The 26,292-nt window shown below is 39.1% G+C and overlaps 4 protein-coding genes and 1 non-coding gene across 9 annotated transcripts in view; 3 read left to right on the forward strand and 2 right to left on the reverse strand.

The window, feature by feature from the left end:
• The window catches only part of LOC124862317 (potassium voltage-gated channel subfamily H member 6-like), a 42,041-nt gene extending 36,903 nt beyond the window's left edge, over positions 1-5,138 (forward strand). For 3 of the 4 annotated variants that reach the window (XM_047356155.1, XM_047356158.1, XM_047356156.1), the window contains exons 12-16: positions 35-134; positions 210-491; positions 1,351-1,534; positions 1,735-1,942; positions 4,318-5,138. In XM_047356155.1, coding sequence (XP_047212111.1) covers positions 35-134; positions 210-491; positions 1,351-1,534; positions 1,735-1,942; positions 4,318-4,599 — 1,056 coding nt within the window. In that variant the 3' untranslated portion in view covers positions 4,600-5,138. The remainder of the gene's footprint in view (positions 1-34; positions 135-209; positions 492-1,350; positions 1,535-1,734; positions 1,943-4,317) is intronic. The other variant, XM_047356157.1, reaches the window with a different exon arrangement.
• On the reverse strand, positions 1,581-1,652 carry trnac-gca. Its single transcript has one exon. It is a non-coding gene; the product is annotated as a tRNA-Cys (tRNA).
• A 2,672-nt stretch (positions 5,139-7,810) lies between the features above and the next one.
• Positions 7,811-12,606, reverse strand: LOC124862341 (DDB1- and CUL4-associated factor 7). Its single transcript, XM_047356200.1, has 7 exons — positions 12,223-12,606; positions 11,879-12,037; positions 10,832-10,943; positions 10,605-10,723; positions 9,482-9,691; positions 8,846-8,963; positions 7,811-8,738 (listed from the first exon to the last, which is right to left on the reverse strand). The coding sequence occupies exons 1-7, from the start codon at positions 12,358-12,360 to the stop codon at positions 8,566-8,568; spliced, it is 1,029 nt and encodes a 342-aa protein (XP_047212156.1). The 5' UTR covers positions 12,361-12,606; the 3' UTR covers positions 7,811-8,565.
• A 1,214-nt stretch (positions 12,607-13,820) lies between these two features.
• Positions 13,821-22,346, forward strand: LOC124862303 (PAT complex subunit CCDC47). Its single transcript, XM_047356131.1, has 13 exons — positions 13,821-13,945; positions 15,607-15,902; positions 15,992-16,093; positions 16,887-17,061; positions 18,291-18,412; positions 18,493-18,558; positions 18,634-18,735; positions 18,868-18,978; positions 19,108-19,193; positions 19,265-19,323; positions 19,407-19,516; positions 21,365-21,532; positions 21,748-22,346. The coding sequence occupies exons 2-13, from the start codon at positions 15,615-15,617 to the stop codon at positions 21,826-21,828; spliced, it is 1,470 nt and encodes a 489-aa protein (XP_047212087.1). The 5' UTR covers positions 13,821-13,945; positions 15,607-15,614; the 3' UTR covers positions 21,829-22,346.
• A 2,237-nt stretch (positions 22,347-24,583) lies between these two features.
• The window catches only part of LOC124863082 (histone-lysine N-methyltransferase SETD1A-like), a 33,135-nt gene continuing 31,426 nt past the window's right edge, over positions 24,584-26,292 (forward strand). The window contains exon 1 of one of the 2 annotated variants that reach the window (XM_047357333.1): positions 24,584-24,601. The gene's annotated coding sequence lies outside the window, so the exon portion shown is untranslated. Of the gene's footprint in view, positions 24,602-24,625; positions 24,711-26,292 lie in introns of those variants that run through there. The other variant, XM_047357334.1, reaches the window with a different exon arrangement.

The raw sequence follows: 26,292 nt of genomic DNA on the forward strand, positions 1-26,292 counted from the left end.
GGGTTTTGAAATGACTGAAACTAATATGACTCAGGCAGACAGAATAAACCAGCCAACCCCGAGCAGGAACTCTGAGTGTGGCTGCCGACTGACAAGGCATCGGAGAAGCTCCCTGCGGCGTCGGAACAGGCCAGGTGAGCGATGGGAAAGACATTTCATCTAATTGTTTGTCTCCATCATCTCCTAATGTGTGGTTTTTATCCACACAGATGGGATGGATCATGAGGACTCCTACCCAGATCAGTCGCGTCTAACAGTAAACCACCGGCGGGGAATGGTGGCAGGGACTCATTGGGAAGATCTCTGCAGCAGTGCCAGTGTTTGTTCCCAGTCTAGTGATGAGGAAATAAAGCCTGCTCAACACAAAGGGGAGCTGTACGTCCATGGGCCTGACACCAGAGACTACCAACCTTCAGTGGTCAACATCCGGCCCCACTGTGGACCTGCTCTAATGGGACAGGCTGTGGATCTTGGAGGCTCTCCATACTCAGGTACCAACAATGCCTTCATCATACGGTGCCTTGCAAAAGTATTCACAGCCCTTGAAGTTTTTCACATTTCTCAGGTTATAACCATAAACTTTAATGTATTTCAGTGGGATTTTATTTAATAGACTGACACAAAGTACTGTATAATTCTGAAGTGGAGGAAAAGTGAGGCATTGTTTTTAACAATTACAAATCTGAAAAGTATGCAGGTGCATTTGTCTTCAGCAACTCTGAGCAAATACTCTGCAGCATCCCCTTTCACTGCAGTTTTAGCTGCAAATCTTTTGGGGTTTGTCTCTACCGGTTTTGCACCTTCGCCCAAGTCTCAAGAATTGTGTAGCGTCGTCTTCCAGAATTGCCCTTTCCCCACATCATGATGCTGCCACCACCATGTTTTTTTTTTGTTGGGAATGGTAGGAACATGGCAATGTGCAGTATTAGTTTCACACCACTCTTAAATTTGTTGTTATTACTACAACTATGTGCTTCTTTGTGTTGGTCTCATTAAAATCTACTGAAGTTTGTGGTTTTAATGTGACACATTTGAAAAAATTCAAGGGGTAAGAATCATTTTGCAAGTGTTTAGTTTTCTGTAATTTTTTTGTCTAAATGTAAAATAATTTGGAACATTTTATTAGTTGAGACGTTTTATTCAAGAACTACAAAAGGGGATATAAATGTTTGCATGCACACAACTTCAACCACAGAAATAGAATGTAACATTAAACCAAATCAAATATGTCATATATGTGCAAAGGCATATTTGACATATAATGTACAGAAGAGGAAAAGTACATTTTAAATGTAAATTTGAAACAAAAGAGTGAAGACAGCATTGTTTTTGTTTTCTGAAATTGTGCAGCAGCGCCCCCTATCAGCATGTCAGGCTTGTATGGCTACTGGTCCGACCGCAGATCCAGCCAGCTGTCAGAAAACCAAAGAAGGCAGTCTGCAGTGAAAGTTGGTTTTCAGCCTTTGTTCTGTGCTGAGGATCGCCCCCGGGAGCTTGAATCAAGACTGGAGATCCTGCAGGCTCAACTTAACAGGTACTGTGGATCTGATCCAGGCTTTAGAATGAGAATGAAAATAGTTAGGGGGCATCCGGATTTGAACCGGGGACCTCTTGATCTGCAGTCAAATGCTCTACCACTGAGCTATACCCCCTGCTGTGTGGTGTGGTGTGTCAGTATGCAGTCACATTTTCTCTGGCTTACATCTACTATGTGATTCATTTATATCCTGCCAGACTGGAGACCCGTATGACTGCAGATATCAATGTGATACTGCAGCTCCTCCAGAGCCAGATGACCCCGGTTCCTCCTGCCTACAGCGTTGTGTCACCCGGCTCTCACCTGCCTCACCCCACCACCCTGTACAGCTCGGGAGCCCCCACAATCCACACGGTCCCCCCAATTCAGCCAGTACAGATAAACAGCACTGCCTCCCTGCTACAGGTATCAGGAGTGTTTTTTTTCCTCCACATTAAGTCTTGTTCATAAGCTGGATAAATTCTCACACTTGAGTTTAGTCCCAAATTTATTTTATAAGAAATTATGATGTGACCTAATTTACATCTAACTGGTCTCTGAAATCTTCTTCTTGCTGATTTTTTTTACAGTCCAGCTGTAGAAAAAATAGATAAAAAAACGATAAAGATTTTCTTCTCAGAAATAGAAAATATTAAACATAAAACAAAAAGACCAGCATGACAAAATGAGGACCAGAATATTCAAATGTTGTTGTTTTTTCTAACTTATAAAGAGTCTTTGGATCAAGACTTTTTCACATTGGGTGATGTTACAGCCACAAACCTCAATGTATTCTACTGGGTTTTTATGTTATGAAGGTAAATTTGTCTCAATATTATTCAATCAAAAAAAAACTAATCTCAATCAAACAATATTAAGTTGTGATCAAAACTTTCAGAGTTGTTACGATTTTTTTTTTATATGGAATATTTTATTTTGGGGAGAAAAAAAAATTGTTTGATAAAACTTTTTTCGATTAAATGACTCATTTTTTCTCACGAAGAGAAAAAAGTTATTTGCAAAACATAAACTTTTATTTGCGCAGGTCAAAAATCTTTGGTTACGATTCTCGCTCTTTTGGTTTTGACGCTCTCTGTTTTTGGTTGAACTCAAAGAATTTTGAGTTCTGGGAACATGAACATCCTGGGCGGGGCCTGAAGACGAACGACGTAAGACGTTTCCCTATTGGTTAGCGCTGACTAAAGCGGCAGACTGTACGGTTTTAGAGAAATACACAACTCAATGTACCTCAAAATGCTTAACCATTATATGCATGTGTCCCACTTTCAGGAATTTACCGTACAGTCAAATATTAAATATTTATTCTTTTACATAAAACATGAATGTGAACGTTGTAAAAATGTAATTAATATAAATGTTCTTTAGGTTACTTTTCTGTTTTCCTCTTATTTTCTCAACCGTGTCCAGGATCGGCGTCCTTTCTGCTCCATTATCGTAATGAACCTTGTATGCGTGACGCTAATCTTTAAGAGAGAGCCGGTGTCGGCTGGCGTGACCGCGTATTTCTGACTGTCGGCTCACTTAACCGCAGTTTTCTTCTGTAGAGTTGATGTCTCCTCACTGAAGCGACGCTGCAAGCCCTGCAGTTCGAGCGGCCGCTTTAGTCAGCGCTAACCAATAGGGAAACGTCTTACGTCGTTCGTCTTTAGGCCCCGCCCAGGATGTTCATGTTCCCAGAACTCAAAATTCTGGGAGTTCAACCAAAAACAGAGAGCGTCAAAACCAAAAGAGCGAGACTCGTAACCAAAGATGGTTGACATGCGCAAATAAAAGTTTATGTTTTGCAAATAACTTTTTTCTCTTCGTGAGAAAAAATGAGTCATTTTAATAAAAAAAAAATGTTTTATCAAACAATTTTTTTTTCTCCCCAAAATAAAATATTCCATAAAACAAAAAAATCGTTACAACTCTGAAAGTTTTGATCACAACTTAATATTGTTTGATTGAGATTAGTTTTTTTTTTATTGAATAATATTGAGACAAATTTACCTCCATAGGTTTTTATGTTATGGACCAACACAAAGTAGCACATTATTTTAAAGGGCGAGGAAAATTTTAAATCTTTTTAAAACTCTTTCACTAGTAAAAATCTGAGAGGTGCGACACGTTTTTATTCGGCCCCTTGACTCAATACATTGTAGAACCACCTTCCTCTGTATTTACAACTGCAACTCTTTTGTTTGTTTCTACCAACTTTGCACAACTAGAGATTGATTTTTTTTTTTTTTTTTGCAAAATAGCTCAAGCATAGTTACATTGGATAAAGAGCATCCATGAACCTCGGTTTCCTTCAGTTTCAATTTCCATAGCATGATGCTGCCACCACCAAACCTTTATGTATGTTGCAGAATCTGGTTTAGGCTGATGTCTAGTGTAGTTTTCTGTATTACGTTGCAATTTGGAGTTTTTGTCTCATCTGATCAGAGTTTCCCTGCATGCCTCTTGGCAAACAGCAAGTGGGATTTCCTATGGCTTTCTTTCAACTACGGCTTTCTTCTTGCCAATCTCCAACCTGAGCTGTGGATCTTTGCAGCCCCTCCAGAGTTACCATAGATTCTCTGCTGCTTGTCTGTCTTTCAGTTTAGATGGGCACTCATGTCTTGGCAGGAATATATCATACAGATGTTAATAGTAGAGGATATGCATGCATATTAATGACCTCTTAAAATATAGCTAAATATAAAGCAGTGCTAGATACAAGTCTTTTTTAACAACTGAAAAAAATTACTTTTGTTTCTTTTATCTTTTATCAACATCTGATCCTTCTCCTTTGTTTGCAGAGTCCTGATTCGGACTCTAATCACAAATCAAAAGACTCCCTCTCCAGCGGTGTCCATCTCACTGTGGCATCAGATGACACCATGTCACCAGAGGCTGACCCACCGCATCTACCATCTGTGGACTTCATCTCTCCTCAGTTCCTGTCCCCTGATGCCCATGAAGCTCCCGGACTCCTCAGCGGAAGCCAGCGCTTCCCCTCCCTTCCAGAGCACCTCGAGACCTCCTCAGAGATGCAGGAGATCCAAAGACATGTCTCTGACCCTGTTCTGCCAGGCACCTAGAATAACCTGGTCCAAATGTAAAGCCATATTTTGTCCAGATGGACCCCCCCTCTCTGCCAATAAAGAAACCCGTCCTCCTCTCCTGGTCAGATGCTGCTGTAAAGCAAGGGATGTCGTAATTCCTGCATCACAGAGAGTTCAAAGTGGCTCGTGCGTCATAAAGGCTCTCTGAACAGAGTTCCTCCAGGTCCTGTGCAATAAAGAGATTATTTCTGTCTCACAGGGTCTCAAACCCAAACAGACAGTATTCACATTGATCTACAAGAAGCACCTCCTGGATCTGGAAAATACAAAAACTGCACCCCAGACTCAGGTTTCCATAATAGAGGGAGAAATAACAAAAACATGTTCAAGATATATCTGCATTCATTTTGTGTAAGAATCGCCCATTTAGGTTCAATCAAGGAAAAATTGTATTTTTATACTGTTATAAATGCTGGTTGCATAAAGAACTGTGGATGTAGTGAATACAAAGACTGTTACTGTCAGTGTTACTGTTGTCTATGTTAACAAATAAAATAACTGCCTGACACTGTAAATGATGAAGATTTTAACTTTCATCCCACATTTGTTCCCATGACATGAATCAGAAAAGTCATTCATGAGAAACTACTAGGAATACAGTCAAATGCTATTCTGTGTCTTTACATGTAGGTTTTTTTTCTGTTGTCCCTTTGGCTGTTTTTGCCTGCTATACAACTCAGAACCATCATATTTGTCAAAGTGACACCTTCACTCAGTTTATTGAGCTCCTACAGCAGATATTTCTTCTGAGGTCAGGATTTAAAGTGGATGGATGGACAGGAACAGGGAATAAAGTGTGGAAATACACTGCTTGGCCAAGACAAAGTCGCCACCTGGATTTAACTAAGCAAATAGGTACGAGCCTCCCATTGGATAATTACTGCATGGGTGATTATGTTTCAGCTGGCAACAAGTTATTTAACCCCAACTGGTGCAATGAGTTGCTTCTCATTTCTTAAACAACCATGTCGAAAGACATCCCGTGGTCGTGGAAAAGATGTCAGTCTGTTTCAGAAAGGTCAAATCATTGGCATCTATCAAGCAGAGAAAACATCTAAGGAGTTTGCAGAAACTACCAAAATTGGGTTAAGAACTGTCCAACACATTATTAAAAACTGGAAGGATAGTGGGGACCCATTGTCTTCGAGGAAAAAAATCCTGAATCATCGCAATCGACAGATACTTAAATGTTTGATGAAATCAAATCGAAGAAAAACAACAGTAGAACTCGGGGCTATGTTTATTAGTGAAAGTAAGAGCATTTCCACACATACAATGCGAAGGAAACTCAAGGGGTTGGGACTTAACAGCTGTATAGCCTTAAGAAAACCACTAATCAGTGATGGCAACAAGAAAAAAAGGCTTCAATTTGTTAGGGAGCATAAAGTTTGAACTCTGGAGCAATGGAAGAAGGTCATATGGTCTGATGAGTCCAGAGTGATGGGCGCATCAGGGTAAGAAGAGAGGCAGGGGAAGTGATGCTCCCATCATGTCTAGTGCCTACTGTACCAGCTTGTGGAGGCAGTGCTATGATCTGGGGTTGCTGCAGGTAGTCAGGTCTGGGTTCAGCAACAGTATGTGTTCAAAGAATGAGGTCCGCTGACTACCTGAATATATTCCATCAATGGACTTTTTCTTCCCTGATGGCACGGGCATATTCCAAGATGACAATGCCAGGAATTGTGAAAGAGTGGTTCAGCGAGCATGAGACATCATTCTCACACATGGATTGGCCACCACAGAGTCCAGACCTTAACCCCATTGAGAATCTTTGGGATGTGCTGGAGAAGGTTTTGCTCAGCGGTCAGACTCTACCATCATCAATGAAAGAGCTTGGAGAAAAACTAATGCAACACTGGGTGCAAATAAATCTTATGACATTGCAGAAGCTTATCGAAACAATGCCACAGCGAATGTGTGCCGTAATCAAAGCTAAAGGTGGTCCAACAAAATATTACAGTGTGACCCTTTTTTCGGCCAGGCAGTGTACAAGTACTTCTCTCCACATTGTACTTTCTTTTCCATACTTATACCGACTTGGAAATTTCGCAAATCAAATTCCATACTTGTCCATGTGATTCCAGTCTGTGTGGGAACCTGGAAAGATAGCTGCTGTGTTAGGAAGGAAAAGCATAGTTTAAACCACACCTGAGTTAACAAAAACAGAATGGCAGCTTTTCAGTCACATACAAGCACAGCCTGATGTATCACTTGTTAGGAATGGGTTTGGACCTACTGGATCAATGCTTTTAGGGATTTACAACTTTGCAAATTATCTGAAGCAAAGATTCTGGGTTTGAGTCTTTTTACAGAATACAAACACAGAGTTGGACCTCCAAAACTCATGCATATTGCTATCTATGATTACTGATCATCTTGTTGATATTTTAAAATGAAAAATACGATACATAACATGAACCCTCACGAGCCTTAATAAAACAGGTATAGCTCAGTGGTAGAGATTTCTATTGTACTGAAATACATCAGGGGACTTGAACTGATTCCTTTAAAAAATGTTCTATGAAGAGATTATGAGCAGCTAAAACATTACCTGCACAGTTAAAAGTTACTGGCTGTTGCACTTGCAACTGCAAACATTAAGGCCTCTTCAGTTCACGTTGAGACCACTATGTAAGCAGATTGGGTGCAGAATAATTTATCGCCAAGAATGTAATTGTGAAATAGTTCAGCTAAAATGACTATAAACCCAATGATCAGGCTAAGCTTGAAATCATTGTCCTCTTGTGTTAGCAAGTTTCCTCCGAAGCATGCAGATCACGAGGAACATGCTACAGAATCGCAGTCATGTTTCCACCAGTGCAGAGCTTGCTCTAGACTGGCGGTGGGTGGATTTTAGTGCATATTGACAGAGAGGTGAAGACTTGTTAAACAGCGACTTTGTGGTAAGAATTAAAGCAAACGTGCCACTTTTGCCCAAGAACATCAAGGACAGACTGGAATCCAATTCCTTCGGGTTTTGCGTAAGAACACAGCCAAGAATTAAAACAACGTCCAAGAGTAACGTCTTCCAACAAGAACCGGATCTAAATCCACACCAACTTTTCAAAGCCTGCAATTGAACTATTCCTGTACACAAAATCTAAACAAGACTATCAGTTAATATTTTACAAGATGGGTGACATGACTAATCACTTAACTAAAAGATAAATAAAGCAACACAATAAAGTTAGTTTTTAAGTCATGGGGAGGTTACAATTTATTAGATCAAAGTCAATATTAAACTTCATGAAAAAACACTACGACATGAACACTTACCAACATCTTAAGCTTGATATATATTTATGTACATTTTGCCTTGCAATGGCATGCTACAAGGACAGGACTGAAGACAATAAGAGAGAAACAGAAAGCCATTTCCACTCATTTCAAACCTCACTCTGAAGAAAAATGCAACTTTTCAAAAAATGAACTTTAACAAATAAGATTTTTAGGGAACCAACGTGGCTCTGGCAGACTTTAAATGTCAGCTGCATCGGCAACATGAACCAAGATGATCATTGAACGTCTTAAAACGCCCAAATATGGTAAACAAGACCATAATATACTGTCCAGATGCTTAACTGACCAATAATATGGTATGCATCCACAAGAAGGCTATGAGTTAATCCTACGAGTTATTTTCTGCCACCTACAGCAGTTTGTATCAACCTCAAACTAAAGAGATGAAAGAGATCTAAACTTCTCTAGATCATCTCACAGCTGGCTGAGAAGTATTAAAAATCTCGAGAAAACACAAACACTTCCTACAGCTGCTGAGCAAAATAAATAAGAGCTTACACATGTTTATTAGAAGAGCTGATAAATGTAAACCAATTTCATGATACACGTTCAGAAAGTTCACTTGTGGCCTCGTCCCGGAAGCCGGTGGACGAGGGCGACTAAAAGTCCGAATGTGAAACGTGGGGCTCGATTTCTCCTGCTTTAGACGCGCAAGATCTCCAGGCAGTTGTTGTAGCAGATGGCGATCCAGTCTGGCTGCGTGGAGGCCCACTGTACATTGTTGATCTCTCCTTCAGCGGTGTAGGCCAGGATTGGGTCCTCGATGGCACGAGGCATCTGCTGGATGTCCCAGATCAGAGCCTGATGGTCATCGGCTGAGGGAAGAAGGAAATGCCTTATGATCTTTCTGACAGTGAGTATAATTTTCAGTACACACATTAACTTTTAAATCAATTTCCCAACATCTCGCTTTCTAACTCACCTGCAGTGCAGATGTGACATGAGGAGTGAGGTGCCCAGGCGATGCCGTTAACGCAGGCGCGATGGTTGTTGAGCCGAGCCACAGGAGTGCACGGCACACGAACGTCCAGGATCACCACCTGTCACACAGAAATACACATGAAGCCTGTTAGTTACTGCAGCTTCTCATAAATATCACACAATCTCCTCAAGCAGGTAAACTTTAAAAGGAGGTGCCTAGCGTAACCAAGACTCCAACCCAGTCTAGATTTATTTTCCAGGACTGTACTGTATTTAGCTCGATCCATCTTCCCATCAACTACGAGCAGCTTCACTGTCCCTACTGAAGAATTGCACTTCCACAGCATGATGTTGCCACCACCATGTTTCATTGTGGGGATCGTGTGTTTTCCATATCGTTATATTTTGAAGAAAAAAAAGTTGAAAACCGTACCACAACTTTCTTCCACTTTACAATTAACCATTAATTTGTGTTGGCCCCTCACATAAAATCTCAGTAAAATACATTGAAGGTTGTGGTTTCTATGAGACAAAATGTGAAAAAGTTCAAGCAGTATAAATACTCTTCCAATGGTTGTAAACTAAAGGCTTCACATCAGAAATCCGATCATCTACTCAAACATCTACGCAAGCTGACCTCCATGCCGTCCATGGCCATCGTGGCCAGGTAGTTGGGGTCCTGTTTGTTCCAGCAGAGGCGGAGCAGCGGGTGGTGCTGGGGGTCTTCGTAGATGATGGTGCTGTGCTCTAGATGTCGGAGGTCGAACATGCGGACGGATCCATCAGCGCCCACAGAGGCGAACATGTCTCTGCCTCCTCCTGCGCGGCTGAACGCAATGTCGTAAACCTGAAGAGACACCGAAATGTTCTTTAAAACGTACGTGTAAATTCATGTTTTAAATTTAAATCGTTCTTCTAGAATGACTCTTAAGCAGCATCTATTCATTAAATGTTAGCAGCAAATTGTCTTTTCTTTCTCATGATCATCGCATATTTCTTCCACAATGTTGAGGTCCAGGTTCTAGCCTGGACCTCAAGTCTTAGTCTTTAAGAACCGCGTCTTATAGATGGGTCTGGACCAGGGGTGTCCAACTTCAGTCCTCAACAGCTGGTGTCGTCCATGTTTTGGATGTGCCCCTTCTCCAACACAGCTGAATTAATGGAAAATTCAACTCCTCAAGATGTCAGCAGGTTCTTCCGAGGTCTGATAAGGAACCTTTGATTTGATTCAGGTGTGTTGCAACAGGGGAACATCTAAAACGTTGCAGGACACCAGCACCTGAAGAATGGTCCATCTCTCTATCATCTCTGGCGTAGGGAATCTCTGATGTACTGTCGTCCATGGACATCGTCAATAATTTGAACCCAAAATGTGATTGCAATTTTCGGGTCCAGTTTTAGTGTCATTTGCTTTTTCTCATCCAACGATGACCTCATTTACCTACATTGTTTTATTGAAACATGAACTACACTGTTGATAGGAAAGAGTGTATTTAAATGAGATCCTCCGTGTCTTGGAAAATAGCAGACGGACCACCAGAGAAGCACTTTTGTGCATAAAGTTGTTATATTTGAGTTAGAGGTTAACAAAAATATATTTAAAATGGTCAGGTGAACAAATCTGAACTTAAAATGGGATGAATATCAGCCAAATGCCAAACTAACACCTGGAGAACTATTGATAATAAAAAAAAAACCTTTAAAAGATCAAAGAAAGTTTATGAAGAAAAAATTAGGGGGGTTAGTTTTAAGATCCAGACCTCTTTGTCATGAGCAATCAGCTGGGTCTTCACATGTCCAGAAACCAGGTTAACTCGTCCCAACACCTGACCGGTCTCCAACCCCCAGATGGTGCAGGTGGTGTCAATGCTGGATGTTCCTACAAGACAAAAAAAAAAAAATAAAAATCAATAATTTAGGCCAATCTTCACAGATTAAGGATGAGATTAAAACTAAACTAATGTTTTCTACAGGTTAGATTTCCTACCCAGCAGATTGGGGTCAACTTCATTCCAGTCAAAGGAGGTGAGCGGAGCACAGAAGTCCGAGTTCTTGTTGTTGTTCAGCAGACATTCGAGGCGTGTTTCTGTTTCGTTGACCTGTGAGAATATTAAGTCAAATTTAAATGAAGGTGAGCTCTGTGTTTGAGCCACTGAGGTTTGTTCTACTGAGGCAGAAACAACCGAGTACCTGTGTGACCAGTTGGGAATAAAATGTTTCCTATATAAGAAAGAATTGGCAGTCCTTTTGTTTACCAAGTGCAATAAACTGGTGGATGTGTTTATCGACAGAGTGGTGATAGTTTTTAGTTTTGATGCATTAAATGAACAGGAAAAAACAGGGTTTTGAGCATTTATCGTACCAATTACTCATCAAAGGTGATCAGGGCAAGATTATTGAGAAGTTGTTGGACTAAAAGGTCCAAAACTACTTCAATGAAGCTTTTAGACACCGAGCAGTAATTGTACAAGGATCCTTTCTGAAACAATAGCACCTGTTCTTCACTATTGTCCTTCTAAAAGATATTTTTCATGTGTTTTAGATGACGTGCAAAATATTTTTATTTTAAGAACATGCTCGAATGATTTTTTTTTCCCCAGAGGTAGTAATTAGCTAGGCTGAGATCTTGTGATGGAAAACAGGAACATAACTTTCAGATCCGTTCCACGTAATTTAAATATGGGCAGCGAGAATGTTCTCTTCAGGGTCAAAGTTCTTCCAACCACAGTTATGGCCGATTATAACAAAAATGTTAATGCCAGGGTACCTAAATGTCTCAATGCTTTTCCAGGCAAAAATTTCAAAAGTTCTTTAATATTCTCAAATTCAGCAAATCGTAGGGACAGAAGGAAAAAGAGATGGACGAATGGATAAGGTGATGGATGGATGAACAAAGATGCATTTATGGATGCAAGGAATAAAGTCTGCAAATACAAATATATTAACATTCGGACCTGGAAAACGCCTTAAATATAAATTCCAAACTATCCTGGGATGTGTAGGAATCCTAAAATATACCTATGGTTCACCTTACCCTCCATATGCGCAGGTAGTCCCCGCTTGTGGCCAGCAGGTCTGGGTAAACTCCTTTGGTGTCTGGGATCCACATGATCTTGGTGGTGGGGTAAGGATGATCAAATGTATTCCTGCAGACAAACTCTGAGCTCTCTTCTTCCAGACCAACCAGCTGAACCTAATCAGGAGCAAACAAACAGAGACCGTTAAAACTACAGAACACCACTCCTAAACAAATGATCACCTATGAAAACATGTGTTATTCAAGATAAAAGCACAATCAGCAGTGATGTTTTCAGGATAGGTACGCAGGTAAGTTAGCATTCATCTGGTGCTAGCTGCTAATGAAAACACACTGCGTACCTTGTTGTTGTATTCCTCCACAAAGCTCCCCAGAGCCAGCCGAAAGCGTTTGTCCGGGCGGACGCTCCAGTTCATGGCATAGACCGTCCATGGCGCCTCGTATTTGTAGATTTCTTTTCTTTTCCCGTGAAGAGACATCCTCTCCCGAGCTGCGGCTGTAGTCTAGGCAGCTAACCCGCTAACTAACAGTCAGAGAAGTTCACTTGTGATAAGAAATACAACCAATTAGTTTCAATTTAGAGATTAATTACTAGGGCATCGAGTGAAAACGACGGATCGATTAAGTTAACCTTAATCAAGACACGATTTTTCACCAGTCCTGCTAACAAAGGGTAGCATTTTTCGTTGAGGCCATAAAATCGTCAAGTGTGGCGGAATGCGATCAACTTCCGGTAATTATTTTTGAAATAAAATTACTGTTTAAGAAGAAGCGTTCAAATGCTCTACATTCTCGTTTAATTTATTTTGACGAAGAAAAAAACCCATATGGAGTACTAATATTACCCAAGTTACATGAATAAATCTTGTTTGTAACGTAAATACTTATTTGTTTTGAAGATCTTAAATGCACATTCTCTTTGAATGTGTCGTTATGTTGGTTTGTTTTGAAGGTTTGTACCGGAAGCATTGGTATGATGGTCGGTCTAACTTCATAAACAGTTGTAGTTCCTTACTGAGAACACAAGAGGGCGACTGTTTACTGTTCTCGGCAGCATTCCCTTATTTAGGAGTTATATTTATTTCGCCCGACCTTGTAAGGATAAGATGAGGACAAAGGATGTATGGATGATTTTTTTGTTTGTTTGTTTGTTTCACTGATAAGTATTTTTTTTTCTATAACTTCGTAAAATATTGTTATTTGCATCACAAATTAATAATTATACTTATTGACCTAATGTTTAATTATTGACCTAAAACCGTGAGACGTACATTCATTAATGGCCGTGAGCTATATATTAGAAATGTGCAAGGTCACTGAATACTAAAAAGTCTGAGAAACGTCACACAAGAATATAAAAAATATAACAAAATGAGTGTTGAATTAAACAATATACTCTATGTTCTTGACAGGATTCATTATTATATTTATAAAAATGAAATTGTGTTTTATGTTTTACTCTAACTTTTTTAAACCTTTTATTAAATTCACAAATTATATATGTGTTCTTAATATTTATTTCTCTACACTGATTTAATTATTTATCTTAAAAACGGAGGCATACATCAGTAAGTTGCAGCGAGTCAACGAAGTTATGATATTTGACTACTGCTGAGTCAGAATACAGTAAATTAAATGAAGAACAGGAAAGTAGAGATTAACATATTAGGACATGAAGGCAGCCTGGACTGAACATGGCATTAGTCCGTTTTTTAAAAAGAACGATAAATACTTGGCAATACATTTTATTATTTCCCTCTACTGGCCGACCTGCATGTTGCTTTTGTCAAGTTAAACGTAACAGCATCCTATCATAGAAATACAAAACTACATTAGATAAAAATGGTTTATATTGAAAGAAAATGGCTGTTTTAAGTAATTATACATAGTAAAAAGGTGCCTAACTCCTATAAAATTTGTACCTCAATGCAATGGTTTTATTTTGAAAGGGTTTTTCCTGCGTCTGCAGGAAGTTTCCAGCTTCAGATTTAACATCACGTCAAGGACAGTTCCGATTTCTTATTCATAACCAGCTTTAGGTTTATTGACACAGTTAGTAACCAGGTAAGATGCTTGTTCACACATTTAGCATTAAGAGGGCTGTTTTTTCCTGCCGTGTTAAGGAGAAAATGGGCAGATTTCTGCTCAGATCTTCGGTTGTTTGACAGTTAACCACTGTTAGCATGCTAAAGGTAAATGTGCTAACAGTGAGTGAGAATTAGTGAGAGTAGGGGGATGGGTCTGGTTCACTGTCATTAGCCAGTTACACATTTTAAACTAGAACGCCACTAGTTTTAAAAAGCTAAACAGTTAACCACTTTAACGTGTAAACAAGCTAAATGCTGCGGTTACAGATTTAGCCGCAAACTGTTACACTAACTGTAAGTATGTCCGAAGGAGTCCGTCCTTAACTCTTGAATATGATCTTTTTTCAATTCGCATTGATTTGAAAGTTGTCTTCTTGGCGACACACAAAACATTTCCGAACCAGCATGAGAACAGATTTCCCTCCTTAGTAATTGTTGTTAAATGAGCTTCAGTCATTAGGGATGTTTTCCACTTGAGGATGTGTTACATGGAGCGAAAAAGTAATTTTTACTGGTGGCTTCATAAATGAAGTCCCTGTCCCGCTAAGCGGAATGGTGAGTCAGTAGCTCCAGGAAACACATTTAATAACTTCAGACTTTTACAGTCATTTATTCTGTCGTGCTCACATATGCCTTTATAATATGATCATGCACCACTGTTGTACGCTATAGTTTCTTCTTCAGTTATTTGGTAGTAAAAATGATCGCTGCTTGATAAAAAAAAAATACAACAGATTGTCTCGAAACACCTGGTAAGGTTTCAGAGTTTTGAGATAAAAAAAAAAAAAAAAATGGAGGCCACAATAAATTACTTTCCCTACCTTTTGTGAATTACATCCTGTACAATTCAACTGAAAAATAAGCTGTAATAATCTGGTTTCATAGTTGTGCACACTAAACTAAAACGTCATCTTTTGATTCAGTTTCAGCGTTCAGTCTTATTTGGCTGAACTTGTACCAGCCTCTCACATCTTGACGTGGTCATTTTTACCCACTCCACCTTACAAAAGTTCTCCAGATCTATCAGGTTGTGAGGAAATCCCTTTTCTACAGCTTTCTTCAGTCAGATTTGGTTCTGACCCTGGCTGGGCCATCCCAAAACTTTTATTTTCCTCTCATGAACTTATCCCTTTTTGATTTGGGTGTAAGTTTGGAGTCACTGTGAGGCTAAGAAATGAAATCCATCTTCATTTTTAGCTTTCTTGGAAACAGCTGAAGGTTTTGGACCTCAACTGACTGCTATTTAGAGCCGTTCGTAATGTCATCCACCTTGGGGGAAAAAGAAACTGTTGCTTATGAGGTAAATTGACCCAGAGCATGATGCTGTTACCAACATTTTTCATGATGTTGTAACGACCACTTCAGTACATTTCAGCTGAGAGTTTCTGTAACGTCTCCTTTTAATTAAAATTAAAGCGGTACAGGACCTTTCACACTGTTTCTGGCGACTTTGGTTTTATAAATTACACGCCTTATTTTTTCAAAGTCTCATTTGTCTAAGACTGGTTTAGGACGAGATGTTTTTTATGCTTTTATAGGTAAAAGTCGCTGTATGAATGGTCCTTCAGCTGGGTGTGTACATTTCTCCTATTCTATTGGCCGTTTTTTCAAACCTTATTGTGTTCTTACTTGATTCAGATTGCAACATGCGAAGTGCGTATCTCCTCCTGGTACCCACACTCCTGCTCCTCCTGGCCCTTCCTGCCTCAAGAGGACGTTACAATGACGACTTTGACGACGGGGAGGACCTGGCGGACTTCGATGACAACGACTTTGCTGAGTTTGAGGACACGAATGACGATTTAACCGCTGAGACAGAGACAGCCCCGCCGCCACGTGTCTCATCACCTTCATCGCAGCCTGAAGAGGACGAAGATGAAGCCACTGTGGAGCTAGAAGATGGTCAAGATGGTTTTGAGGACTCCGAGACTCAAGTACATTACCTCACTCTGTATTGCTTAACATTTAAAGGGTATTTCTATGATTGATACCATCTGAGTATATTATTATAATTTCTTCCTAGGATCAAGATATGTACAGCAAATATGACCAGGAGGAGTTTGAGGGAATTGGAGACATGGAGAAGACGAGCCACTCCATGAAGGACCCCCTCATAATCCACACGGTAAAACAGGTTTTAGAAGTTCTGGGGAAATAATTGAGGTGTGTCATATGCTGCCAAGGGCATGCTGTGTGCTTTACGTTATATTTAACAATGTGTGTGTTTAGTTTCTTTCTCTACAGCAGCAGTGGGAGCTTACATACAATGAATGAATACGAAAGCTGAAGACTTTTAGATTGTTTTGCTGTTGGGGTAAATTTAGTTTCCTAAATGAGTTTCAGGTCCTGTTCACACAGAGACAAGCTCAGGTGTGTCAGTGCCTTGAAATGACCGGTTTCAGGTTTCCGTGAGTAAATGCAAAACACTGATTTTTCCCGGTGTTTATGTCCACTGTTTATGTTGCAGTGTCACAGTGCCACCAACGGGCCCGGCATGCATACTACAGCATTTTCAGTGGCTGCATGCACTCATGTGGACACATTTTTATTTTTTTTAAATCATTTTTGACACGTTACCGTTTTTGTCTCCGTGTGGTCAGGGCCTCAATTATTTCAAACTATTTAGTGATTGAAGCTCATTGAAAATTAGAGACACGTTCTAGCTGCTGTTTTCTCTGCCCTGATTCAGCACAGAATAGGATTGTTGTTGAGGAGTAAGTAGAAAAATCATGGCAACGATTCCTTGGACAAATAATACACATTCAAATTTAACTTATAGGCTAATATAATCTGAGTTTGCTGAGCTACAGCAATGGAACGTTGAGCAGAGGAATAAAAACTGTCATCTGTTATTCTGATGGTCCAACGGTGAGACCTTTAGGAGATGCTGAGCTACAGTATGATACATGTGTCTACAGGTCCCTGCACATCTTCAGAACAGCTGGGAAAGTTACTACATGGAGATCCTGATGGTGACAGGGTTACTGTCCTACATCATGAACTACATCATAGGCAAGAACAAGAACAGCCGGCTTGCTCAGGCCTGGTTTAACTCCCATAGAGAACTTCTAGAGAGTAACTTTGCACTCGTGGGTGAGTCTTTCCATTTCCTTGTTGAATCATTAGCACCTATTGGTGTACAGTTCCTTACAAAACTATTAATACCCCTTGAACTTGTACTTATTTTTGTCATATTTGTTTTTAGTTTTACGTAAGAGAAAGGGGTGCTTAGTAGTGATGGGGAAGGGAAATTATACATGGGTTTTCAAACTTTATTACACATAAAAATCTGATGATGTGCATTTTTATTTAGCGCGTTATTCTGATACTCCTAAATAAAATCCAGTTCAATCAAATGATGTCACTTGATTAGTCAAAACTCCTTAGCAGACAACAGTTTGCATTAACATTCTCCTCAGGTCCCACTGTCCTACGTGTTTTAGGTGTTTTCTTGCTGTCATTCTCCTGACTTAAAGGAATGGATGATTAACAGGCTTCTGCGGCACTTCATGACACCTTGAGGACGTAGTACAATCATTTGAGCTAGGTATGTAACTGCAGGGAACACCTAAAACATGTAAGCAGTGGGTCCTGAGGACCAGGATTGAGAGTAACTTCACTATATAAATGTTGCCTTTATGGATGTGTGCCTTGAAGAAAAACCATTGTTACAGGAAAGCCATAAGAAATCAGTTTTGCTATAGTTCATATAATACACACAGCACACATGTGGAATAAGGTGCTCTGTTCAGATAAGACCAGAATTCTAGTTTTTGTGGAAAACTAAAAAATAACCTGACACCACCTCCCCAGTCTGAAACATGGTAGCAACAGCATCATGCTGTGGGGATGCTTTTCTCCAGGAGGGACAGGGAAGCATGTCACTGTTGTTAAGATGATTGATGGAGCTATGTACAGGGCAAACCAGAAACACTTGGGACTGAGGTGGATTCAGTCTCTATCCAGACTGACTGAGTGCAAACAATTCAGTGTCTTTGTGCAAACCTGATAGAGACTTACCCCCAGAGACTTGCAGCTGTAACCGCTGTAAAAGATGGTTCTGCAAAGTATCAACTCTGTGGGGCTGTATACAAATACACACAACACTTACATTTCTTTCTTTATTTTAGAAACTAAATATAATTTTCCTTCCACTTCACAATTATGTGCTACTTTGTGTTGGTCTGTTGCATAAAATCCCAATAAATGACATCAAGGTTTGTGGTTGACAAAATCTGCAGTTTCAATGGACCTGGATAGTTTTGCAAATCCCTGCAGGCATTAGGTAGATGTTGTTTCATTGCCAAAAATCTGTATGCTAGGTGATGATGGCACCAGTAAAGAACCTGTGAGCACTGGGAAGCTGAACCAGGAGAACGAACACATCTATAACCTGTGGTGCTCTGGGCGTGTGTGCTGTGAAGGCATGCTGATTCAACTCAAGGTATCGTCTCTCTGTTGCATGTTGTTGCATTGAAATCTTTCATTGTTAGTGGTTTCTAAACCTACTGCTGGTTGTTGCAGTTCTTGAAGAGGCAGGACCTTCTGAACACTGTGACCAGGATGATGAGGCCTGCCAGTGACCAAGTGGTATGCATTTATACTGCAGCGCGTTACTTCCTCTGAGCAGCGGTTTAGTAATGGTGCCCGTGTTTTTGCCTGTAGCAAATCAAAGTGACTCTTAATGATGAGGACATGGACACTTTCGTCTTTGCTGTGGGTTCCAAGAAGGCCATGGCTCGGCTGCAGAAGGAGATGCAGGACTTGGTGACTATCTTCCATACGTTTTTGCAAAAAAGATTTCTGTTGCCTCCATACAGAGATGAGCTACTATCAACTCAACGTTTGGTGCTTTTTGACTTTTAAATTGACAGGATTTTTGCTTTTTTTTTTTAACAGAGTGAGTTCTGCAACGACAAGCCAAAGTCGGGAGCAAAATATGGGCTTCCAGACTCTATGGCAATCCTGAGTGAGATGGGTGAAGTCACAGATGGTGTGATGGATAACAAGGTGCAGCATCCTGCTTATGTTCCAACCCTATAAACAAACACAATCACTGTCAATCTGCAGCAGTATGAACACAACTCTATAATTAAAGTTTTACTTTTTGGGCTTGCTTCTTGTATTTTGTTTTTTTAGATGGTACACTACATTACCAACCATGCTGACAAGATCGAGTCGATCCATTTCTCGGATCAGTTTTCTGGTCCAAAAATTATGCAAGAGTGAGTATTTAGTCATTCTTTGTTTCTGTGACATTTTGTTATTGTGAGACTCATGTTTTTGTGTTTTTCAGGGAGGGTCAGCCGTTAAAGTTGCCTGAGACCAAGAAAACGCTACTGTTTACATTTAATGGTGAGTTTTTTTCCATCCTGTTGTCTTTCAAACACATTATACCAAATCGTATCCTTAGTTTTAATCAGTGTTCTGCTCTGTAGTGCCTGGCTATGGCAATACATCTCCCAAAGACATGGACTCCCTGCTTCCTCTCACGAACATGGTGATCTACAGCATCGATAAAGTCAAAAAGCTCCGGCTGAACAGAGAGGTGAGTGTAATGCAATGCAGACATTAAAAAGCCTCACCGCTGCAGTCATGATAACAAGTTTTGTCAGTAACACAGATTTAGTTTTTTGTGCAATTCAAACTGGTGCATTTTATTTAACTACAAAGAGCTTTATTGTCAAAGAGTCCAACCAAAATCGCTGTTAATCTAATTAGCAGACTCGCTGTGTGGGAGGATCAGGTTTGCTTGAAATCATCCTCTTTTCATGTTAGAAGGGGTTAATGGAAAAAATGCAGCCAAAGATTCAAGGATATGGCCTCAAGTGCAATAAAAAGGCCACCAAAAATGTTTCAGCTGAAAGAAAAATTGTCTGCACCGTCAGAAACATCAAGATGAGAGGTTCAGTCGCAGCAAAGAAGCATTAGGATGTCATGTCTTGAATAAAATCATGTTTCTACCAGTACAGAGCGGTCCATGTATTCGCAGCAGGTGAGTTTGAGTTCATCTGCAGCACTGCATGGTAAAATACATTTGTGTTACAAGAATGCTCTCAAAGACTCGAGGGCAGGCTAAAATCCTGGAGGAAGGACAAGCATTGGGTAGCAAAGGATTGGTACAAAATTATTTTCTCTGGTGAATCCACTGTCTGATTGTTTGGGACGGCTGGAACATCGTTTGCCCAGAGAAGGAAATGTGAGAGCTACCACGGTAACAGTGTGGCGCCAACAGTAAAACATGCTGATCTAGTTCATGTGGGGTGTCGCTGCGGACCCAAGGCAGCGGGCTTCCTGCTAATTCTGTCCATTATCACTGCCCTGAGTGAAAACCACTGTCGTTTTCATAGCACATTTTAATTTAGTTAGTGACGGTCTTTTGACGAAAATGTAATTTAGTTTTAGTCACCGTTTAGTCGGATGTATCAAATCTTAATTTATTTGACGGAATTTAAGATAAATCAAGTCAATTAAGTTATAAATCATAAAGTAATGCCATTTAGGGTATATTTGATCTTTTAATAGAAATTCTTCTAATATGGAGGTGAATAAAAATGATATTTTCATTACACTGACACGGATGAACGTTTATTATTTGAAACGTCTTTGGGTTTCCTTATTGATAAAGTTTTTAAAAATCCTACTTAGTAAATAAAGATGGTCATATACTACGATTTACTAAGTAGTAAATCATCTCAAAAACTGGAATCTTCATTGAAATACAAATGAAAATTTGATTCATTTGTATTTGATCTCCCTCCAATATGTTTGTCTCATTTTTATTAGCTAGCAAAAATATCAGTTGTTTTGGTCAGAGTTTGACATCCTATAGAAGTTATTAGGTTTTTATCTCATTATCAGTTCAGGGAAAAAAAACAGTTTTTATGATGACCACCTCTTTAGTCAACACAATTAACACGGATGAAAACATCCTCCAAGAACAACTTCTCCCAACAATAAAAGAACAACCAGGTAGTGATATTCGTGGTTTCCAGCCTGATGGACCACTGTGTCACAAGGGTAAAATGATAAAGAAAAGGTGGTCCAGAAATTTGAAAACTGAAATTTAGGACCTGTGGGGAGGAAACCGATGTTAAAGCTATAAAAAAAAAGCTGTGGTTAGTTCTCAAAAAGCAGGTGCTGAGATAACAGCCAACTAACTGACTGATCAACACCAAGCACTAATAAGAAAAGAACGGGTCACAAACATTGAGAGTTTGAGCCAGAAGTTGATATCCATCATTTTAGCGGAGATTAATAAAGTTGTGAAGAAAAAACCACTGCAAGTATACCTTAAAGACCTATGAAAACGTCTAGATAAAACCACTTAACAAATAAGTCTTTACTTTGATATCTTTAGGAGAAATTTGTTTTCAAAGCATCCTTGTACTTTTAGGGCAAGCAAAAAGCAGACAGAAACCGGGCTCGTGTGGAGGAGAACTTCTTGAAGCAGACCCACGCTCAGCGTCAGGAAGCAGCCCAGACACGCAGAGAGGAGAAGAAGAGGGCTGAGAAGGAGAGGATCATGAATGAAGAGGATCCTGAGAGACAACGTCGTCTGGAGGTCTGAAACCTTCCTCAAGTTTCAGTTTTAAATGTGGACTTTAAAAAATTTCATGCAGATGTTTTGTTTCTTTTTTGGATGTAATAATTCAAGCTTTTCCCCCTCTTTTCCAGTTTTTATGATGAGCTGAATTAGCTTCACGTGTTATACAAAACATAACCGTAGTAATAATGATTGACGATTATTCTTTTCTTTCCTCCCATTTCTTTATTCAGGAAGCAGCACAGCGGCGTGAGCAGAAGAAGATTGAGAAGAAGCAGATGAAGATGAAGCAGATCAAAGTGAAAGCCATGTGAAATATCACCAGGAGAAAAAACATTCAAGCACATGTTGAAATCAGTGCTCTACTCAGTTTTCTTCTGCTTCAGCTCGGTGGTTGCCAGAAATCTCCCAACAGACTTCCTGCCTCTCTGGTTGTGTCAGGCTTAGCTGTTTGTATCACCTGCTGCTCCATTTGATGTGTTTGAAACCTAAAAACTGGGTAAACTCATCATCATTCACCATTAAGTCAGGTTTTCCTTTTTTTTTTTTTTTTTTTACATTTATCAACTGTTTGCCTGAAAAACATAAAGCTTAATGATTGTTTTTAAACTTAAGTCGCTGGTAAGGAGGACACTATTTGGTGGTATTGTGCCACGTTTTTTAAGAACTGAAACCATTGCTGTGATGTCATTGGGAATATATTAGCATTATTGTAATCTTTAAATGACAATGTCAAGGAAATGTTTAATATATATGTGGAATAGGTTTCTGTCAGGCTGTTTCTAATGGTTATCTGAGCAAACAATAAATGCACTGAAGTCTTTAATATTAATTGTTTTGCTTCTGTTATTTTGTCAATTTTCTTAGTTTTCTGTAAAAATAAAATGCGAATAGAATAATAATCCAAACCAGAGTTTATATCAGGCACCAGAAAGAGGAAGGACTCCTGCTAAATTTAACTTGTATGCAGGAATCTCTAAAGTAGATTAAATATCAGTGTGGTTGTTTCTGATCATGCTGAAATGGATACAGTACATTACAGTGCAAATTGTAATTCACTGCTCATTTAAAAACAATGGAAAAACATTTTTGGTAACCATCTTAATGCAGTTCGTCCTTTACTTTCTACAGATGCAGACTTTGATCGTTCCTATTTGCACAATCTCTGCATCATTCAGAGTCCTTTGTCTTGTGTTCTTGTCTTCAGCTCAACCCACATCTTTTCTACAGGTTTTAGGTCTGGACCCTCAGATGGTAGATTGACACGCAGATGGTCTGAACAGTTGTTGGAGACTTGGAAGCCCCAATATGCCACTATTTCCTATAGTACAACAAGGAGTATGGAGATTTATTTGTACTTTTCTTACAATTCTGACTGTGTGACCTCTGTGGGTGTTGCCAAGATAAATTTGGGTCATCTTGGTTGTTCTTGATCCTATAAACTCTGATCAACCTAAAAAAGTAAAGGATAAATTGTAAAAAAAAATAGCTCAGTTGCATTTATTTTACATGAATTTTTAGGTGTTCTATTTTTTAACATTTTTCTACTTTTTTCCATGTGAGATTATGCTACTGCAATAAATGATTATTTAAACCTTTACATATATTTAGAGGGGAACCAAGAAATGTCTCCATTTAATACAAGAAAATCACATTCACTAAAACCCTTAATATCCTAGCTTAGTTGTAGTGAACTGAATTGCCTTTAAAGTTGTAGTAGAGAAACTAACGCCACCAAATACTTAAATACAGAACGCAAAAGGCTCACATGACAAATCCTCTTTTAAACGCTTAGGATATTTAAAACTTGTCCAGCAGTGCAATTAATCGTATTTGATGTCTTCGTGGTTGATTCATGGTCACTAATTTTTGTTCCCCCAGTAAAATGTATTCATATTAAGAAAATTGTTTCAGGGAATATCAAATGGCTACAGCCAATTTTAACCTAGTTATTATATGTGTGTCACTAAAATAATCAGCCCACAGCATTTAAGATAAACAGGGCCCCTTCATAATCACTCTATTTAAGCAGTGTAATTCCATTCAATACAGGCCTATAAAATGAGCTTAAACTGCAACAATCAGTAAAACATTATCTAAGGAAACCAGCAAATCACATTGATACGACACCTCACTGTAAACCTGCATCCTGAGAGTATAAGAACAACCATCTAACAGATCCAGGCCTTGGATTAGTGGACAACCTCATGAAGATGCCAGATTTTTAAATAGAAAATCCACACTGAGATTTTTGTCATGGTTTTTTTTGACTACCTCACTTGTACCATGGGTGCCTGTTATTTAAAACATGTGATCACCACTTGCATCTGTGAAGTTTGAGGTAGTTATAGAATGTCTGAAAAACTAATCTCAATGCACTTTACAACAAAATCAAATCCATTACATCTAGTCCACAATACAAGTCAGTTACAGCAGTATCCAGCATGGTCAGGTTAAATTTAAAATCCAGTGATTCTACAGAACTATCAGATTCTGTAAATGATCAAATAATAGTCAGGAAAGAGTCGTCCAAGAATGCAGATAGGTTGCATCAAATCTCAATTTCAATTTAACTCCCCCTATATATTTGCATTGTTATAACGTTGCATTAAATTTATATACAAATTTAAAACTCTAATTCAGCTTGTAAAATGTACTGTTTACGTGAAATGCTTTGAATTAATACTGCAATAAAATGCCTCTTACTTTTTATATTAATCCATTAAAATTAGTTTTAAAAAAAGAGAAAGAAAATCCTTCAGATCATAGTTTTTGCTTCACTTCTTAATGTGTGATTATGCGGTTGTTTCACCGTTACGCCTGTAGGGGGCGATTTAGTCACTTTTCAAGACTTGAAATGATACGAGCAGATTCGTGCATAATTGAACACTACAGATATACAGCTGATGAGAGAGGTGTTTGTTTCTAACACATGTTTAATTATTTAATTTAATTTAAAATGTTGATCTGTGTTTTAGCAATCTGTGTATTTGTTGTTAGTTTTGTGTTTCTATATAGAGGAAAGAGCTGGTGAGTAACCAAAGGCTGCATTAGCATACATTGATGGGGAGCAGGCGAGGCGTTCAGGTTGGTTACGCGATGGCCGCTCTCTCAACAATATCTGGATTTTAAAATAGAAAACAATGGCGTTGGCGCTCGTAGATGGTCGTTGGTGTCTCGACTGATTACCGGAATGGTAGCGGTATTGTTTTAGTTCGTTAGATGTGCTTTAACGCTGGTTGGGAGGTTTCTTCTCTCTGTTTGTGACCCAGTGTTTTTCTTGTTGGTCTCGCGGGCCTTGCTGCAGCTGCCTACACTGTAGCGGCGGCGGATTGCTACTCCCGAATGAGCGGGTCTCCAAGAGGTGGGGGGCTAAACCAAGGGCAAACCAGTTCATTGAAGTTTCGATAAGATGCGGATTATACGATTGCCACATTGTAAAAACCGATACGTGTGTATGGACGTCTTCGAGTTCAAAGTTTAAACTGTTAACTTGATGTTGCTAGTTAGCATTAGCCATCGGTAGCGTCAGTTTGCACAAGCTAAAGCTAGAAGACCACTCAATTTTCACTTTGTTTTACGCTGTTGGACTGAACGGCAACGTATATTTTTGGTTTTAATGAGCGTTTTTGTAACGCGGACACATGTGCCGAACATTTATTCTTCTCCGACTTTTGCTGGCGCAATTATTTGCATTTTGTGGAAACATTTTAGCCTCTGCTAACAGCAGGCTTCTAGCTAAAGTATCTGATCAGTGACGTACCGGTGATCATTGTTTTGACAGCAGCTTAACCGAAGCCGACAATAAGTTGATAGTGACGCCTAAACATTTTATATGTTTCAAAATTTATGCTTAGGACCCAAAAGTCACAAACGTTGATCTCTGGCTAAATGTTGTGACGCAGATGATCGTACGTTTGCAAGCAATAGTTATTAATCTGTAATTACTGCAGCTTTTCACATCAGCCTTTATTCATTTAGCCTCTGGTTCGTTCAGGTTGTTTTGGTGCGTTTGGGGTTCTTAGACCGACTTGAAAAATGTGAAACAGCAAATTAATTTTCGTACTTTTGAGGACTACAATCCATACTCCCAATTTCTAAAAGCATAAACAATCTAACTTGGTGTGTAACCTGTCTGTTGCAGTTTTGCCTTGCGTTAAAACATACAGTGTTTTTTTTATTTATTTTGCTCTTAATAGAAATGTAAGATAACAAAATTAGCCCTGTGTTGCACTGAGACACTTGAACCATGTGAGAAAGGGTGTTTCCAAAGCCTCAAACTACGGAATTTGATTTTAATTTGCTCAAAGTCTGGAGAAGTATTAAACAATATAATATGGAGAAGTAATTGTCTTTTAAAACGTTATCTGTCCCACTTACTAGTAAGTAACTTTTAGGACTTCTAAAAATATGTTATTTCAATCCACATAGATTTTTTCTATTCTTACTTTGTTTAAAAAAAATGGACACAGTTACCATCATGTGATCTTTTTCTTAATCTACCGTTTCAACCTTTGAGTTTAATGTATCGGTCATAGTTATGTTGTTTTTTGAGTTGCTCAAGTCTAAGGAAGCAATAGACTCATGCACACTCATACATAGAGGTTTCATAAACAGATGTTACTTGATAAGAAATAGCTGAAAATTGACACAAATTAGGAGATTTTTGGTCAAAAATATAAACTTTTGAAATTAAAATTCTCTTCATTAAAGCTATAAATTCTGCAACAAAGGTAATTCTTTAAGCAGTGTTCATCCCCACAATCTTATGTGGTTTT

The sequence above is a fragment of the Girardinichthys multiradiatus genome, chromosome X (genome assembly GCF_021462225.1).
Source record: "Girardinichthys multiradiatus isolate DD_20200921_A chromosome X, DD_fGirMul_XY1, whole genome shotgun sequence".
Lineage (NCBI taxonomy): Eukaryota > Metazoa > Chordata > Actinopteri > Cyprinodontiformes > Goodeidae > Girardinichthys > Girardinichthys multiradiatus.

Coding starts and splice junctions, on each gene's coding strand:
- LOC124862341 (XM_047356200.1), bottom strand. CDS start 12,360: ATGTCTCTTCACGGGAAAAGAAAAGAAATCTACAAATACGAGGCGCCA. Junction 12,038..12,222: donor TGGAGGAATACAACAACAAG/GTACGCAGTGTG, acceptor GCTCCTGATTAG/GTTCAGCTGGTTGGTCTGGA. Junction 9,692..10,604: donor TGATTGCTCATGACAAAGAG/GTCTGGATCTTA, acceptor GTGTCTCTTCAG/GTTTACGACATTGCGTTCAG.
- LOC124862303 (XM_047356131.1), top strand. CDS start 15,615: ATGCGAAGTGCGTATCTCCTCCTGGTACCCACACTCCTGCTCCTCCTG. Junction 16,094..16,886: donor ACCCCCTCATAATCCACACG/GTAAAACAGGTT, acceptor ATGTGTCTACAG/GTCCCTGCACATCTTCAGAA. Junction 18,413..18,492: donor GCATGCTGATTCAACTCAAG/GTATCGTCTCTC, acceptor TGGTTGTTGCAG/TTCTTGAAGAGGCAGGACCT.